Below are 18,865 nucleotides of genomic sequence, written 5' to 3'. Positions count from 1 at the left end.
ACAATTTGAAATCAGGTGTCCAGCAAATAACCAAGACAGAACATGAAGATGCCCTGAAAGATGTATGGGTATATGGTTGAGTATGGTCACACACCCTTAGGTCCCCATAAGTGTGTGTGTGTGTGTGCATGATGTTGTCAATAGATAAATCACCTGAGAGAATTCCAGCAGCCAGACAAGACACCAGCAGGCCTTTTCTCACAATTGTAAAGCCTTGCCCTTTCACTTGTGTTACAAACGATGCCGCGCCGCTGCCTTTCTTTTTCCTCCAAATACCTTCCCACCTGGGTACTGAGCGACATTGTGGTGCCTTTCATGGTTCTATACAGGCTCCACAGTCTTTTGTTATACCTCAAAGTGTTTGAAGACAGAGCTGAGCGTCTCAATTCTCAGCGTCTGCAGACTCGTGGCGCCCTTCAGAGGGAATGTCTCTGTGATTGTCAGACAAAATATTGCATCCACTATAGAAAGACTTGTATCAAGCCAGAAAAATTATTAAGTACACGGTCAACAGTCCCTGTAAAAGGTGGCCTGTTATCCTTAATTCCCATCTACTCGTAACACGTTTGTCTCGGTCTCAGAAGAGTTGAATGAGGCAGCTGGGGTGCTTTCTTTTTTTTTACCCAAAATACCTCCCTCCATGTCAGTAATGGTCTCATTTGTATGCATTGTCCTCCTCAAATCTGTGTCACCGTGGGACTTCCCTCCCCATAGGTCTGCAGTACTTCAAATGACCACATCCTCCTCCATCCTTCCCCCCTTCCCCTGCAAACCTGCTACAGCTCCCTTCTTCCAAATACAAAGCCAGCATTTTCTTGGCCCTTCAAATGTAAAAGCAGGTGGTGTCCAGTGGGAGAATTAGTGCACGTTAATTACCCCTAATTTGCTTCAGAGACATGTCTACCTTTTTAACCACTTGATAACCCTCCGGCTGTCTTTATTATATGATGAACGTATTATAAGACCTGTTATGTAGACTGTGATGCTTTTCTGTGTTTTGACCTTTTCTTGCAGGCTGTTTTGCAGTTTGTCTTTTCCATGATTGTGGATGATGTGTTGCGCTTTTAACTCATGGATGTTTTGTTAAATATTGGTGTGGAGTGTGCTGTATAAATATGAATTTTAAACATTCAAACTAAAGCTACTTGAAAAAATCATCATAAAGCTGTTATAAATATTTCTAAACAAAGATAAAACTCATTCTAAACCACTGTATAAATGTGTGATGTCTGTTGCTGTTGCCAACTGTTTCAAGCTGTTTGTTAAACTTTCAAACTTTAAAGGCAACAGCGACATTGAGCGCTATCAAATGGCAAATAAGAAAATCCCGTTCAAATATACCCGGCCAGTAGAAGATTGGCTTCAGGAGAAAGGTAAATCTTCATCAAACTTCCAGAATGTTTCTCTTTTATTTTCTGTCATTCCATCGGCTTGTTCCCTTTCAACCTCTGAGAATGGATAAGCACCCCTTAAACCCTTTAAAACAACAAGTAAAACACAGCCTTCTTTCTTACTTTTTGTTCTTTCCATGTTTTTATTTGGATTTGTTTCCCCTTTTTGTCATCGTCATCTTTTTAAAATATTTGTTGAATCATGGTGTCCAGTTAAAGGGACTGGGAAGCGCTTCTACAAACAGTGCAACAACAAGATGTGAAGCATCAAGTACTCCTAATCGTGCAAAGCTGACTAGGAGACGGCATTATCTATGCTGCAACAGTAGGCCGACTGTTTTGAGAGGGAAATGAACTCCCTTGGCTCAAATCCTCTGCCATGTTTGAGAACAAACTAATCAGTGGGCATATCCCCCTGAAAACTCTCCAAACAGCAGGTGCTTCTCTCTGCTGTAATTGATCTGATTGTAGTTCTACAAATCACACACGATACAACTCTCACTTGTTTGCTGATGGGAGCTAATTGGAGCCTTTTTGACGGCTAAGCGTCACAGTGAGCCTGCCAAGGTGCACTGATGAAGTTGTGCTTTTCAATCACTGAGACAATCAGATCAGCACCTCGTTTATGTTTAAAACAATAGCGGGGATAAAAAAGTCTGCTCCCCCCTCTCTCCTCAACATAATATCATTATAAACTGCATTTAAAGTTCATTGCACCTAAACATCTTAACCTGATTATAAAGTCCCTTTAACAACCGCTAAAACAGGTCTGAAAAATCCCATTACTGCTGCATGCATGACTCCACACGTGCTATTTCATTTTCCTGTGACATGATCGTCCTCCCCCTGTCATTCCATGCCCAGTGTATTATGTATTATAATTGTGTAAATGCCGAAAATATAACAAGCTGGCGGTGCTTTCTGTCTGTAAATTATACAAATGAGATTTTTAATTATGATTTCTGCATTGCAAAAGTTTTGTGTATTTTCATTTCATATTTAATGCATGAGCAGTGTGTTTTGACAATGATATTTAGGCTTCTCCTAATGAAATTCACCATGACATGCAGTGAGTGTGTATTGCTCATACTTTATCATAATATGTCAAACCCAGTATACATATTTATTCATAATTTTACCGCATGAGTCCACTGTTTTGTCCAGAGAATATTAAGAGTGCCTGTGGAACTTGTTCCAGCTCATTTTTCAATGTTTTTTTCACACCTGCATGTGTCTTATGATAAAGCAGCTGTAGCTACATAGTGTCTGTTGTTTCCAGCATTAGCAGTGTCTTTCAGGGTGGAGGGAAAGCCTGCAGTCTTTAAAAACCAACAGAATGGTGGGGTTGTTCATACCATAGATACTTTGTCCAGTGTTAAAGCATGTTGCATCACCATCACACCCAGCAGTAAATCACTACTGTTAACAGACATGTTTAGTCCTCGTTGAAATGTTCTGTTAATGCATCCATCTCTCAGTGTTAGTGTTCCTCTTAAAGGCATGTCAACATTAGAGCTTTGTTAGCTCTGATTTCTGCGTCGTAAACATATTAATATTGTCTCCCCTCCCTCTTGCTCCAGGCCGGCAGCTGACCATCTTCAACACCCAGGCCACTATCTCCATCGGCGGAAACGACCGGAAGCGGCCCTACCAGGGCCAGCTCTCCGGCCTCTACTACAATGGCCTCAAGGTCCTCAACATGGCCGCCGAGGGCCACGTCAACATCAAGGTGAACGGCAGCGTGCGGCTGGTGGGTGACGTGCCGGTCAGCAGGGGCGCGGCGCGCACCACCACCTCGGTGCCACCGGAGATGTCCACCACCTTCATCGAGACCACCACCACGCTCTCCACGACGACCACCCGCAAACAGCGCTCACCGCCCACTATTCAGGTAAGGAATGGGGAGGGAGAGATGTGTGTGTGCGTCTGCATGTGTGTGTGGTGAGTCGTTGCGTGTTCCAATTCTATGCTAAGCTTTGTGAATAATTTATATAGTGACACTGTAAGCCAGCCAGCAAGCCAGGTTTGTAGAAAACTTTAGTCAACAATAGGCAACGTTTTATCTTCAACTGGGAGATACACTTTTTCACATCCAATCCAATTCAATTCAATTCATTTTTGTATCGCCCAGAAACACAAATTTCAAATTTTCCTCAGAGGGCTTTCCAATCTGTACACATACGACATCCTCTGTCCCGGAACCCTCACATCGGTACAGGAACAACTCCCCCAAAAACCCTTTAACGGGAGAAAAGAGGGAGAGACCTTAGAGAGAGCAACAGAGGAGGATCCCTCTATCAGGATGGACAGAAGTGTGATAGATGTCATGTGTACAGAATGAACAACATAACAAAGCAGAAAGAAAGCACAAAGACTTCCTTGTCAAGAGTTAGATGAGAAGATTGATACCACTCTAATATTTGTCTGTTTGATATGAAGCTACAGCCAGCAGCTGGTTAGCTTAGCCTAGCACAAACTGGAATCAGGGGGAAACAACTAGCCTGACTCTGTCTGAAGATAACTGATATGATAGCCGTGTCTTAAGCTAAGCTAACCAGCTGCTGTCTCCAGCTTAATAGTTACTGTATTAATGTGAGAGTGGTATTAATCTTCCGATCTATCTAACTCTTGACAAGAAAGCAAATAAGTCCATTTCCAAAAATGTCAAACTTCTCCCATAAATCCATTGTTTAATATTCAGAGTGTGCAGAGTGGAGTTCAAATTCATTTTTCCTTATAGGAGGTATACGTAGATCCCCACTGTGGAACACAACCTGAGTCTGTGGGCCAAATGTTTTGTTGTCTTTATAATCAAGTTTGAAAATACGACAAAGTGAAATGTCTAAGGTCCTCTTGTCCCTCCTCCACTATGTTTTGTGTTTCTGTGACTTTTTGGTGACTGTGTGTGGGTGGATTGGAGCCGCGCTGTTTTTTTTCCTCTACTTGATCAGTCAAGGTCAGGATACTGTATATCGAGGATTGGAGTGCTGCTGTTCATTGAGGTGTGCAAAGCCGGCCTCGCCGCCGCTCCGTTTCTCTACATTTCTCTCTTTTTCTGTCTCTGTCCATCTGTATCTGTCATTCTCCCCAATCCAGCCTAGCAGAGGCCTTTCTCCAATACGTCCTGAGTCCAAGCCAATGAACGTCACCGCCGTGCCAAGAAAGTAATCACGCCGAGCAGTCCTTTGCCACCCAGAGGACAAATTGAACCATTCGTTGTTCATATTAAAGCAATAACTCTCCCTCAGGGGGTGAGACAGGGTTGGGGGAGAGCTTGGTCGGTGGACGGACCACAGACAGGGACCACTGTTATCAGCCTCTTCACCTCAACAACAGATTGCCTGGCGTGCAGTGATGATAGCGCCTCGTGTCAGTGCTGACACTTGTATGTGTCTATCAGTCCAAACATGGGGGAGGCCAGAATCCAGGCTGTTGGAAAGTCACTAAATACTCTTTGATTTGGAGAGATCGGACAAAGAAAGACCCAGTGTCAAGCCAGTGTTTTTCACTGGTTTGAAGTTTTGGAGCAAAGGCAAGGCAGTCCATATCCATTCTGTCTAGAATGTAGCCACAGTAATCTGAGACGATGAGCTAAGATGCATTACACACCGCCATCTCCGGCACCATCAACAAGGTCATATCTGATAAGAAACAATGTGGCATCGCTGGGAAAATGGCATTTTGTGTCATAGGGTATTAATATCAAAGGAAGTCGAGCTTTTATACAAAGCATTCTCCTTTTCAAGGTGAAATGATGAAGCTATACATACTTCTTTTTTCAATACCCAGGATGCGGCTGTTAGATGCCAGATGAACTTGCACTTTGGTAACTTAACAATAGAAAAGTAATTTTGTACCCTCCCTTACTTTTGACTTTACTTTTGTATTCCTTCTGAGAGCCGTGTTCATTCTTCTTCCACAAGCTCCCGTGGCAGTGTCTGCTTTGATTCACGCCGCTGTGTCACTGAATTTCATTTGCCATGCCCTTTAATTTTACAGTTCCCCAGTCGGCTGTAGCGTGGTGTGAGAGGTAAGGAGATGACCTGTACCAGTTTGGCAGATTTCTCCATCCCTCAGGGTAGTATAGGGGAGTTGAGGGAGTTGAGCTATCATTAGTGATGTACTGCAGTGCTGAAAGAGGGCTATAAGAATCTGACACAGAGCTGGATGTGAGCGTGTGCAGCTGTTTTAGGAGTAGGGTGTGTGTGTGTGCACACATGTAGACCAAAACGTGTGTTTAGGTATCTTCTCGCACATCTATTTTTGTTCCACTTCACCAACACTAGCTGTTTCTTTTTCAGAGGTGAGAAGAGAAGAATCCCTCGACATCTAAGGATGAACACAGAGACGGGGGTGTGGAGTGGAGAGAACCAATCTCAATTAATTAATGATAGCTCCACGGGGACCAGCAGACAGACTCTCTCTCTGGCACTGTGGTACTAGTGCACTGTGTAGGTCGGGTGGTCCACTGGGGGCCAAAGACCAGAGTAGACAAGAAAAGGATTGCTATGTTTTTGTCACTTCAGCTCTACTCAAAGACCAGGTGAATCAAGTTAAAAACGTTTTTCATTTTTCATTTTAAAAGAAATATCCCAGGAATGTATTGATTCACTGAAAATAGTTTTAAAGTAATTTTTAACATGTAATGCCTTTTTTTACTGACTTTACCTGATTAGCAGCTCACATCACTTTTTATATGTTCTGAGCTCTTATTGCACAGGACAATTCAGAAAACACGGCCTTCTTGCAACACAAAACACAACAAGTTTTGTGGGAGCAAAGAAACACAGGCTCGCTAGTCCATGTTTGTAAGAAGTGTGTCTCATACAAGGAGACAACATGGGAGTGGAAAGCCTGGAGTTAAGATAAGTAAGTTGGCTAACACAGGACAACAGATACAGTACATTCTAAAAGGTTTGTAGTCAACACAAACAAACTCAAGTTCTTATGCTAATTCTAAAATCCCTTTCTTCAAAACTCCACCTGCAGACAAAGTAAAATACAATGTAACAGCACGCAGTACAGATAGAATCAGTTGAATTTTTCAGTCATACTGAGACATTTGCAGACAATTTTCGTGATCTATTTGTCTACAAAACAAAGTCCAATGCTGCCGTATATAAGCTGTATATAAGATAGAAAAAGCAATTCTAATGAGTTTTTCCCACGTCATGTCTGTCTCTTCCTGACTATTATAAATGGTCTGAGACCTGGCATTAGATATGTCAACGAGCTGGCTCATTGTGAACATCGCGCCTACGTCCGCCCACGGGCTTGCTCCCAAAGCCTGAGGATTCAACCCGAGTCATCATTCTGTGGTTCATCCATGTAACAGTGGAACATCTCTTTGATCATGTGTCTCAGAGGAGGGTGACTAATGCTAACCATGTTAGCTTTAGCTGCCTGCCCATGGTGATGCATGCACACAGTAATGCTGACATAATGGGAATTGAATGTATCTTAATGCGCTGTTGTGTGTAAGATCTGCACATTCAAACCTCTTTATCATGCAGAAGTAAAACTGAGAAGTTCACCGTGAACATATCTGACATTCAAGAAGCCCCGTTTCTCCATTCCGTCATCATAAATATTAAGTAGTCTTTTATTGACTTGGCAAGACAAGTGAAATGGAATAAATATTGTCCTGTTATAGACCTGTTTACTTAAAGCTGCCTTTTAGTCTCCAACTGCTTTTTCCCAGCAACTCGTTCTCTCCGAAAGAGTAAACAGTCTGACGCGAGCTTTGTTGTCTGAGCTCCAGTCTTCATAAGTGGTTTGTGTTCAACTTTAAATGGCCTGACAGTTATATCAGAAGTTACACAAAACATCATTAAGAGTCTAGTACTGTGGCTTGCAGCATGAAGAGCCAGTAAGGAGGATGGGAGGTGATCTCCCATTAAAGGGGAACTCCACCAATATTACACATCAAAGTATGTTTACTAGTCATGAGCGCTGCTATATACGGTATGTGGAAAAAGCCTTTTGTGGCTCCACAGGGAGCGGTGCAAAACCTGAACTGTTGTCACTTGAGGCAATAAGAAGAGATTACAAGTTTGAAAATGAATCATGTGTGTGCAGTTAGAAACCAGTGAGCTCATTAGTTCTCTGCAGCCCACTCCTCATCTCTGCTTCAGGCTATTGGCTCGAAGCTAGCCGCTACTAGCATAACACACCGGAATCTCTGACAGAACTGTCGGCTGCCGAGGTGCATCGTGGGTACTGTAGGCATGCCATCTCTGGTTCTGCTACATCGATTGAATCATTGTGGAGGCCTATTCTTTGAGCAGCACATCTATGTTTTGTCCTCTTTCTTATCCTGTTAGTCATCTCGTGACCCCCGTCATTTATCTTGTTATGCCTTCAAAGGGTTTCAATATTTGGAACCACTGATTTAAACAATTCAAAAAAATGTGTTTGGAATAAACCTGTGTATTTCTACGCATTCTAGATACAGTGTAAATAACCCATGCAATGTACTACCCCCTCTATCCATGCCCCCAGATACGTGTAAGTGCTACTGTTGTATCAGAAGTTCCTCACTGCAAATGTATTCAGAAGTCCATTTTGCTCTTCAATCAGATATGTCACATTTACTCACACTGGTAACCTAGAATGTTTGGAAGCTCCTGATGAGCCTTTACAACAACACTGAACTTCATTTAGGGACGGAAAACTCCCAATAAATGAAAACAAGTACAGCTTGTTTGGAGCCTACCTATGCTCTTCAGCTCTGCAGCGTTCAGGTTGAACCGAAAAGAGTGGATTTTACGCGTACTGATTTGATGTGGATAGTCCTTTTGGGAATACTCATTTATGCAAGTCTGTCTATCATGGGAGATCGACGTCTCTCGTTCTCTATTAACTGGCGCTGCTGGCCTGAGATGTTTGGGAACAATTAGTACAGGAGGCTGCAATCTAGCGTACCGTGGGGGAAAGCAGCTGAGGGAGAGACACTGAAAGCGATTTGCATGGTTGCCGTGTTAAAGAAATTGCTCGCGTCCATCATCTTCAACTGGCCTGGTGCTCAGGAGACGGGAAAATGAGAGGTAAATTGTGTGCAGTTTAATTGGGCTTTTTTTTCGTGCTGAGAAACGCTTGGATACACATTCCATGATGACAATAATATTGTGTTGAATCGACACAGATACCTCTTTGGCACGGTGGGATTTCTGTATTTTCAGATTGTTTTGATAGATAGTTTGAGGTGGAGAGTTATAGGAAGCTTTAGAGAGACGGGGGAAATCACACAGCAAAGGTCATGACCCAGAATCTACTCACACTGTTGCAAAATAAGATTTTGCACACTAAGGTACCATGATACCCTCCTTTTTTCCCCCTCACTGTTTTCCTCGACTCGCTCCTTCTACTCAGACTATCTAAAGTACATCAGGGATGTTGCTTAACGCCTGGGGATATATGATAATCACTGATTTATTCTCTCTTCAAGAGGTAGTGAGGAAGGCGCTGTGCAGCACGCTGCGTCTCACGCTGTGTCTGCCAGATGATGTTTGATGAGTGTGTTCACCTGCTCGTGTGTGTGTGTGTGTGTGTGTGTGTGTGTGTGTGTGTGTGTGTGTGTGTGTGTGTGTGTGTGTGTGTGTGTGTGTGTGTGTGTGTGCATGCGTAGGTGGATCCGCTTCACTTTTCCACCTGCTGTCTGTCGTCTCTTCTTTGCAGTTAGTTAGTCTCTGTGATCACCTTCCCCCAGACCTGCCAGTAACTGTGTAAAGGTAAAAACCAGTAGGCAGGTTATTCCTCGAGATGCTTTCTTTATTCCTTCTGTCCCATCTTTTCTTTTTTTTAATCTCCTATCATTCTTCCTGGGTGCTCTACGAGGCACCCTTGCTCCCAATGAATTCTGTGAGAGGAATGTTGGAGGTCCGCTCGTTGCTCAGTAGGTCCAATTAGGAGAAGGCAGACTGATGGGGTGCTGGTGTGTGGGGCTCATTAAAGGGACACACACACATATGCATGCATCCAGTTTGTACAAGGATCTCTTAATCTTTGTCTCACACATCCTCATACATGCACAACCAAATTAAGCTACTTGTATCTGCTGCAGTCACGTGCACTCACATTGTTAAAGAACGGAAGCACAATATCGGAGGATTTTCAATGCGTGATGCCGAATAGAACCCCACCACCACCACCACCTCCATCAACACGACAAACTCATTCCAGCGCTGTCATGTATTATCTGTCTTCTCTGTTGTCGGAGTGTGTGTGCAACACTCGGTGGTGAATTTCAATATGAATTTTTCATGCAGGAGAATATGTACAAAGAGCTATTTCCATTCAACTTCTCTGCGTGAACGTGTTTGTAGATGTTTGCAATTTCATGTCTGTAGGTCATGTTTCTTTGTGTGTGTGTGTGTGTGTGTGTGTGTGTGTGTGTGTGTGTGTGTTCAGTGCAGTTTGTCTCTCAGTGTGTGAGCAGCTGCAGCAGCTAGCTCCAGGGGTTTCTGAACCACGGGGGTTTTAGTAATGGATGTCCCCCGTGCCTCACAATCGAGCTTCTAGAGATCCTCTGGGAATGCTTGCGTGTGTATGTGTGTAAACCTGCTGTCTTGTCAGCCTCCACTGTCACCACGGGGCACTCACACACCAAGGGGCAAGCAAACAGCACACATCAGTGACACACACACACACTGTGTAGCAGTTTGTTTGTGAGCTGACCGGCAGGACAGCAGCACATGCTCTGGGTGGTAGACAGGCTCACTTCATGCTGTGGAGCCTCCAGAGATGGCTGACTGGTTATAACTCCATCCACATGTCTGACTGAGAACTTACACCTACGACTGAAGCAACAAAGTCACATGACCAGCCTAAAAACACTGATAGTGATAATGAACTATGCAAATGATTAAATGCATTCATCTTTAACTGCAGTCAAGACAGTTGAACTGCCTTCTAATTCATCTGTCTTTGAGTTAAACAGAACAATGTTGTATTTATTCAAGGCGTTACATCTCAAATCCAGATTCTTCTTCTTCTTCTTCTTTCTGTGCAGATGTCATCTATCCCCCGGCACATGCCACTAGACTTGCATGGATTATCAAAGTGGAACAGTCGGTATTAAATCCTGTGCCAAGCCATTTGAAAAAGTTGTGAGGTTGCTGTGAGATTCCACACTCTTGTTGTGTTTAATTAACTTTTTTTCCAGCACAACGGTTCTGGGAACAAAACTATTAGGAAAGTGAAACTTCTATTGCCAGCTTTTTCCAAGATACTTTACATCAGACTTAGGAATGGCTTTTCAGTTCAGTTATTTGCTTCTCCATCGCTGTCTCTTGGCCAGCAGGAGAATGCAAGTTGTTTCCCTTTAAACTATTTAAACTATTTTGACCTTCTCGTTCTGCTTAAAATGGATCTTCCAACATTTTGGGAAATTTCCTTATTACGGTTTGATTAGAAGATAAATATTACATTTACTGCTTAAACTCAGAAGTCCTGTCCTCGTTAGGTGAAAAGCTCCACACCCTTTGGTAACTGTGAATAAAACCCAGCTGACTCTCGGTCATTAGCCTGATAGCTAACAAAGAACTAGATGCAAACAAGAGATGCTGAAAGATGTTTTGACTTCCGTGCCGAGGCTAAACATGTCACAGAGAGATCTTATATGTTGAACACAACACAGACATGAAGTCAACATTGATTATTTCATCTAATTCTCTATAAGACAGAAACATTCTTCACATCAAATGAAGTACCCTGAGCTGTGTATGTGATAATAATATCATAATATAGGTGTGTTTGAAGCTGGAGCTGCAGCAGTGTCCACACACCTGTGTCTTATTCCACAGCAGTGGTAATGAATCTCTGCGCTGTGCATATATATATAATATATATATATATATATATATAATATATATATATATATATATAATATATATATATATATATATATAATATATATAAGCGCTGCCAGCCTGTGATATACAGTAAATGTTTGTATGTGAGAGAGAAAGAGGGCGAGACTGCGTCTTTGCGAGCATATTCACAGATCTATACGGTTTGTGTGTGTGCACAGAATGCATGTGTCTACTACAGTCAATAGGATGTAATTAAATATGTATCACACAGACGCAGCCTTTGATGTTCCACAGCAGTAATGTGTTCTGTTTCATTGCTCGGCTGAGCTGTTAGCGAGGCCCAGTAATGTTCCTCCTCTGGGCCCAAAGACAGTCTGCAAACTACAACGCAACCTGTTGCTCTTAACAGCAGTGTGTGTGTGTGTGTCTGTGTGTGTGTGTGTGTGTGTGTGTGTGTGTGTGTGTGTGTGTGTGTGTGTGTGTGCGCGTGCATTGTCAGTCATCCTTGAATGTGTGTGAGCATGTTGAGGTACTATGGGAGCGCTCCGATGGACAGTTTATCTCAAATCATTTCTCTATTGGTTAGCGATTATGTTTCAACTTTCATCTTTTAAAAAGAGACTTAATGGAATGCTTAATTTGGTTTGTGCTTATTAGGAACTGAACTCATATAGAGGCCCCGGCTAATTTTGGAGACGTAAAGCTGCTAGTATCAGCCATTACATAATGCCTACATTGATTTGGTATTACAGCCTTGAAGTCATAATAGCCTTTGACTGTGAGAAATACAGCAATATTTAAAAGGATTGAAAAGGGAGCTGAACATGTAGTCCACAAGGACAACGTGCGAGGTCAGATTTCAGATATTTGTTTTAGACCTCACACTTTCTGCATAGGAAGCCAATAGCTTTCCCAAGTGGACACATCGTCACACTTATTGATTGTATTGTTGCAATTAGTGAGGTCAACTCACCTTATTTATAAAGCCCTAAAGTCTAAAACACAAGCCGTCCTAGATTTAGCCAATCAACAGCCATTCACCATGTGGACAATGCATGATTCCAACAGGATACTATTAGAACAACATTGTTCTAGACGCATTATGTTATTGAACTCATTGGGGTTTTGTATTGGAAGCAAAGAAACGCGCAATTTATTGTGAACAGCTTGGATTAAAGTGAGCCTAACGAAGTTAAATTGTTTCTCAAATCCATCTCAGAACGAATGTGATGAGATTAATTCAAGCCCTGTTAAAATGTGCATGTTCATGACTTTATTACACGGATCTCAAGAGCACAGCAAGCGTAGATCACATCAATTCACAATGAAGACAGAGATGTTAGAGATCTGTTAGATCTGTGGTGATCACGGCTACACAGCAGCACATATTAAATAGAAAAATGTATATGAAGGATTAAATAATGAGGAGAATCTGCACCATACACAGAGAGAACATTTGGCAGCACTTTAAAGTCCAACAATGAGCACAGATGATAAATGAGCTTGTTGCAGAGTTCTCTTCTCATCATATTATCTTGGATTATCTAGCCGCCCAAATCTGAATCTTTCTTTTAATTCATTTTTCATAGTAAACTTGATGGCATATTAATGACCAAACAACTACTGCATTATTAAGAAAATAATAACAAATTGCAGCGTAAAAATGAATATGCATGTGTAAAATGCAACATGAAAGTAACTGTACGTACTAAGTATGGTCCTAATTAAGAAATACATTTGTGATCCTGCTTTGTGATCCTGAAACTGAAGTTTGTGAGAGAATGCCTGATTAGTCATCCTGGTTTGTCTGATGATCTGCTGTCCAAGCAGGAATCCTGTTCCCTTTATTTTGTTCAGACTACTGCCAATGTCTTGTGAAGCGCTTTCCATCCCCGTCCTGTCATGACTACCTCCTCCTCTCCCCCCATACTCTCATCTTCTCTCTGCCTCTTCTTCTGTCACGGCTCACCACCACCACGTCCACGTGAAATCCTCACCTCCTCTTTGAAGGGAGAAGCACGCGGCACATGGCATAACTGTGAGCTTTAAAGACTGCTCCAGTTTCACTTGAGGGTGGCGTGCACAGAAGTTCCCTTCCATCATGTCTCACCTGTGTCTCTCACCATGTGACTACCCGCCTACACCCCCACTTCCTTTCAATCTTTCAGCTATTCTCTGTGTGTGTGTGTGTGTGTGTGTGTGTGTGTGTGTGTGTGTACACACACGTATAAGTGTGAGTCTGTTTGTCACAGGGCTTCCCTGATGACCTTGTACACTGCAGCGGGTGGGGTTGGGGGGGGGGGGGGGTTGATTAAGGATCAGGGCCAAAGACCATTTCCTTTTCCATGGGAAGATGAATGACCCTGTTTGGAAGTGGCTGCTCTGGCCTCGGGGCAATTAGAGTTTGCTGTGAGCCAGCAAGCCTCGCTGCTCTGTGTACACAGGCAGGTCCTTGAGAAAAAGAGAAATACTCGGCACATAACCCATTCTGCTGAAAGCAACACACCGCAGTGATGGTGAACAAATTAAATGCATTTTCTTTTCTCTCCCCCCCCCCCCCCGGATCTCCTCACGCACCTCCCGAGCCCTCTTTTCATTTCTCCATACACCTGGAAAGACCTGGGGAAATGTGCTGACTACAGGAGGCCGCTAAGAGAGGCCCACCGAGGGTGCTCATTCCAAATATCAATATTTGATGTAGGAAATCATTTAGCGTGTGGCTTTGGCCCCACGAGTTGATTCAGGAGCTCATTCCGTTCTAATTCATCCACTACATTGAAGGAAAGGGTTAACAGCAGGGCGTCCAGCCTCTTTGCACTGCTTATGTTAGCTTGTTTTAATACGAAGATCAAACACCATCCTCAAACGTTTTATTAGAATAGCCACGTGTGTTATTTTTAACACCCCCCCTCCCCCCTTCATTCTGTGATAAAGCATCTTATCAGTCACAGGACGGGGAGCATGAGCAGAAAGAGTTGTGGCAGCCCATTGATAGGGATATGGCCTAGTGCCATTGATTCTTCTTGTAATACAAGCCTCTCCCTTGTCGGCCTGTCAAAGCCCAGATCGGACATGATAACACGCACATCAGACAGCCGTCAATAGAAAGGCGAAGCTTCCGCCATCGAGATGACTATCTCATTTTGATACAAGAGCCGGTGGAGTAGAGGAATGGGGGCTAATGAGATAACGAGAAAGAGGAGATGGGAGTGGGAGTCATCCTTACCTCTGTGTAATGTCTTATACATGTCCAAGGTGACCAAGCGACACCTCGGGGAAGAAGAAGTTGCTTTGAATTGCGTGTCTTTGATTTGCCCTTGCCTCAGCATCGTCACTTTGATCTCTGAACATGCAGCCACATTGGATATCGATGGCAACCGACTGCCAGGATGAGGCGCTCGAGGAAAATTGATTTGTTTGGGGTTCATACCCATCAGTATATACAAACAAAAACATCAGCTTTAGCCAGTGGGCACCCTGGCATAGTAAAGAAAGCAATTGGGTTTGATATTGGGGTTGTGATGTCTAACTTCCCTCGTTTCTCAGTGTTTCCTTCAGCCTCTGGGCACAGAACCATGTGAAGGTCATTTGTTATGATAAGACCGTGGTGTGTTCAGGAGCAACGTCCCCCCCCCCCCCCATCCTGATATGACTCGCTGTACTGTACATGTGTGCTTAGATTCCTCTCGCCTCTCCAAGTCACAGCACTGTTCAGGCTCATATTTCATGTCACGTTCGTAACTCGGGGGCCGTGGCTGCGTTTGAGCCTCGACACTGCTCTCACTGACCCAGGAGAAAACTATAGACAGTGGTCGAGTGCATCACGTCCTTCTGTTCCCCCTGCCGAGCACAAGCCGCTGCTTTGATGTGACCGATCGAATCACCGTCACGCTCAGCGGAATATTCCACCGCAGCCACAGCTGCAGATGCAGCAGCTGCTCCTGGTTTAGAAGAGTTTTACTCCAAGTTGAAACAGCCTCAGTTTGAATAGTATGACGACGGCCGCAAGCACACAATTAAATGGTGGTATATTTTAAGAACTACCCGGAGAAAAATAAGCTCACTATATGTCATTTCCTCACAAGTTGATAGTGTGTAATATCTTGTTAAATGTAACGGTGGAGTCTGCAGGGGTTCAGTCACAGCTATTATTCTGCACAGGTGTGAAGAGAAGGTGTGAGTTCACTCCTGCAGAGTCTATTAGATAGAAAGCCTCAGTAATTAAGCACACTGATGAAAATCATTTGGAACAATGAAAAAAATCATTTTTTCTGCTTTGAGTTTTCTAACTGGTGATACTTTAAAAGTGTGAAGAGTTTGGCTAGGCTTCGGCTGTATTGAATAGCGTATTTTAGGAAATCTGTCAGACAGGTTACATTTATCTGCTTGATGTAGCAGAGCCTGGCAACCTGCAGGGCAACGGCTGCTGCTACGAGTATGGCTAGAAGGGAGCAAGGCTAGATGTTGTTGTTTTTGGTCACTGACAGCTTATGAAGAGACACGCCCTGCTCACATGGCCAAATGTTACAAATATGTTGAAATTAAAGGTTAAGTTCACATTTTTTCATTTCTATTGTGATGCAACACTCCCATGATGTATGTACATTGAAAAAACTATTGGTCTCTTTACGAGTTCCTACTGTCCAGACTGTCACTGTAGACGTCCCTTCGTGATGTTATTACAATGAAGTGACGTGGAACCACACGTCAGCCCTCTGTAAATGGATTTCAGCTTCAGCTAATAAAAGGCTTCAGCAGCCTAAGTAAGTCAAATGTTGTGGGTATCTTCCAAAGGTAAAGAAATGTCCTCTTTGTGTTTCCTTGCTGAGCGATAGTGACACAAAGAGGTAATTGTTTAACACAGGGCCTACACGGCCTGCATAGCAATGCAGCATGTTAACAGAGAGAAGCTTCAGTCCTCTGTCAGTGTCTACACAGGCTGCGTTCAGGTGAGCCATCACACAACCCCTGTATATGCAGAAGGAGGAAATAGACTTGAAGCATAGAAAAATGTGTAAATGCACGAGTGAAATGCGAGCTGTTGCGCAGCGCGTCGACGGCTAGATCGATTAAACAAAAAATGTATTCGTTTCTTCCGACATGCGTCAGACGGACGACTGCAACGCGGGTCTGAAACGTCTCCTGTGTAGACATGATGTAACTCAGACAGCCTCATGTGAGCTTCAGCTGCATTTTTGCAAAGAACAAGAACTGTGAGGACTGATTTTGTCCCCAAATCTTGGAATCATATTTGGAAAGGGATCTCATCAGGGCCAGTATGGACACGAGCAGCAATTACATCCAAAACCAGAAAAGTACTACGTAAAACATACTGCATCAGTGTGTGATGTTTGAGGTGAAATATCTGAAGCTGGCCTTTAAAAGTGCTACTACTCCTACTGCAGCCTAATATAAAATATATGATATGTGCTGGACAGGCACAGTGCTCTTTGTGTTTCATGGTAAAGAAGTGTTGGGTTTGCAACCTTAAGGTTTATTGTTAATCAATCTTGCAGCCTCATTGTTCACTCTGAGGTCAGGCCTGACTGGTGATGTAGCATGCACTCCATTCAGTTGCTAAGGTAATTGCAGCTCCGCCTGTTAATGGTCTCTGCATTGCTCCAGAAGTCCTGATTAAACCCCAGAGAAGCTTAGTGGAGACAGAGACAGCCCGGCGTCTTTGCACATTCTCCATTTTGTTTGTCAGTGCCGTCAGTTGTGGAACTAAAAGCTGCGTATTTTGAGCCTTGTCTCCCAAGGAGGCTGGCTATCGCCATCGATCGCCGCTGTGATCCTTTTAGTTGATGTGCTGAAGTGGTCACAGATGAATGCTGTTTTAATGAAGTCTGGCTATTGATTGGGCGGTGGTGTTTGGTGGGTTGGGAATTTGAGCGTCACTTGAAGGCAATCAGGATAATCAGGCACGATGCACATAGCCTGTGAGCTTTTTATGCACTGAAATCATTGTGTATTACACGCTTTTCTTCACACACAGGAAGTAGAAGGCATGTGCATGCATATTCAAGCTTCCCACACACACAACAAACCAGCCTGTAAATCCTGCCACCCAGACTCTTCAAAATGACGATGAGGACGTTTGTTGAGAATAATTACACCAAAAAAGAAATCACTTTGCTGCCAAAATATATCCCACTCTATGTTATGGAGATTTAGACAGAGAATTGGATTTCCCCAGCTGTGAAATCAGTTTTTGTTGTCCCGCTGGCCAAGTGCACCATTTAGCTATATCCTGCTGTAGGCGCCCACCGCTGCACACACATGCTACCTCTTCCACCCTGTGAGCTGCCTTTGCATTTACATCATCTAGCCTCATGCTATACGTTCTCCTCGACGTCTGGGCGACCGAGAGCGGACTGTGAGCTTCATGTCACTTCATTGGTTCTGCATCTAAATGGCTAAATGTGGAAAAATGAGCCCTTCATCAGAAGCACTCCACTCTGAACTATTGTGACAGAGATACATCTTATGATCATGAGAATGAATCAGGCGCACATCTAGTGGATCTACAAATATCAAACATCGCACTTCAAACGCCCTCTTCAATTTCTACGAGTGGAATGAGAGTCTCCTCGATTAGAGGGCGTCTCACTCTGAGTCCTAGAGGATTTTCAATCAAATGCAATGGGAACACATGGAACGGAGTGTGTCCTTCTACCATTTAGATTCAACCTTTACCATACATGAGCTGAGGCAGTCAGTCCTCTCTCTGAATAGATATAAAGATGAACTTCCTCGTGATTTTTTCATTGCCGAGCAGGGCTTGGCCTCCGTAGGCCCTCAAGTGAAGAGATTATAAGGAGTTGCATGAGGCTTAGCTCGGGGTTAAAAGCTGTGCTATTTGACCCTCATTGCATTCATTAGCCTGCCACACACCTTCTATTGCACAGTCATAGAAATATCCGTCCGTGAAGGAATGTTGCGATGGAATTTCTTACGCTGCTGGTTTCGTCTAAGCTGCAGAGGCGCCCCCAAAAAATTCCACTTTGATATCATTAATAAGAAATTCAATCCATTTAACACCAGTTCAAAGGAAGACATCTGTAACAAGATGAAGGGGTGATGGAGCTCTCTTGATACAGCTGTAGTGGTAAAGGTTGGTAGCCACTGCCCTAATCATTCTTTTAATGGAATATAAAAATCCTGTATTTAGCCTGCAGCCTGACAGTTAATGCCAAACGTTGTCTCTCATTGTATTCCTCTCTGCTCACATCGCTGCATGGATACTGGGAGCATTTGGGGAGATTGATGTTCTGATGATCATAGCCGTTTTCCGAGGATTCTTTCTTCCTATGCCCCTCACCGCAGGGGGGAATACACTACAGTATACTTAAGATAAATGAATGCTAATTTTTACAGACTGATGTGACAGGAGAAGAATCTCTACAACTTGAATATCTCATGATAGTATTTCATGGTTTATTCAACATGTTTTTATTTTCTTTATGCATGAGGAATGAGAGACATGACAAATGTATTGCAGTGCTCTAAAGAAGACGGAACAAGATGTCTTAATACCTCTCTCTGTGCACTCGCTGTAACCATGTGTTGCTATAGTCTGTACATCAATGTGCACTAATATAACTATGTTAGTTTAGCTTTCTCTAACCCTGATGGTGGGCATGGTAGCCCCTTCCATCAGTG

General features: G+C 43.3%; 1 protein-coding gene across 1 annotated transcript in view; it reads left to right on the top strand.

The window, feature by feature from the left end:
• The window catches only part of nrxn3b (neurexin 3b), a 262,834-nt gene that overhangs the window by 230,878 nt on the left and 13,091 nt on the right, over nucleotides 1-18,865 (top strand). Inside the window, exons 21-22 of the mRNA XM_076084372.1 lie at nucleotides 1,284-1,373; nucleotides 2,972-3,282. Of these exons, the coding sequence (XP_075940487.1) occupies nucleotides 1,284-1,373; nucleotides 2,972-3,282 (401 nt within the window). The remainder of the gene's footprint in view (nucleotides 1-1,283; nucleotides 1,374-2,971; nucleotides 3,283-18,865) is intronic.

Source organism: Anarhichas minor, unplaced genomic scaffold (genome assembly GCF_050575085.1).
Source record: "Anarhichas minor isolate MPS153535 unplaced genomic scaffold, ASM5057508v1 ptg000136l, whole genome shotgun sequence".
In the NCBI taxonomy this organism is placed as follows: Eukaryota; Metazoa; Chordata; class Actinopteri; order Perciformes; family Anarhichadidae; genus Anarhichas; species Anarhichas minor.
The sequence above is the reverse complement of the archived record's forward strand: the minus strand, read 5'-3'. Positions and strand labels throughout refer to the sequence as shown.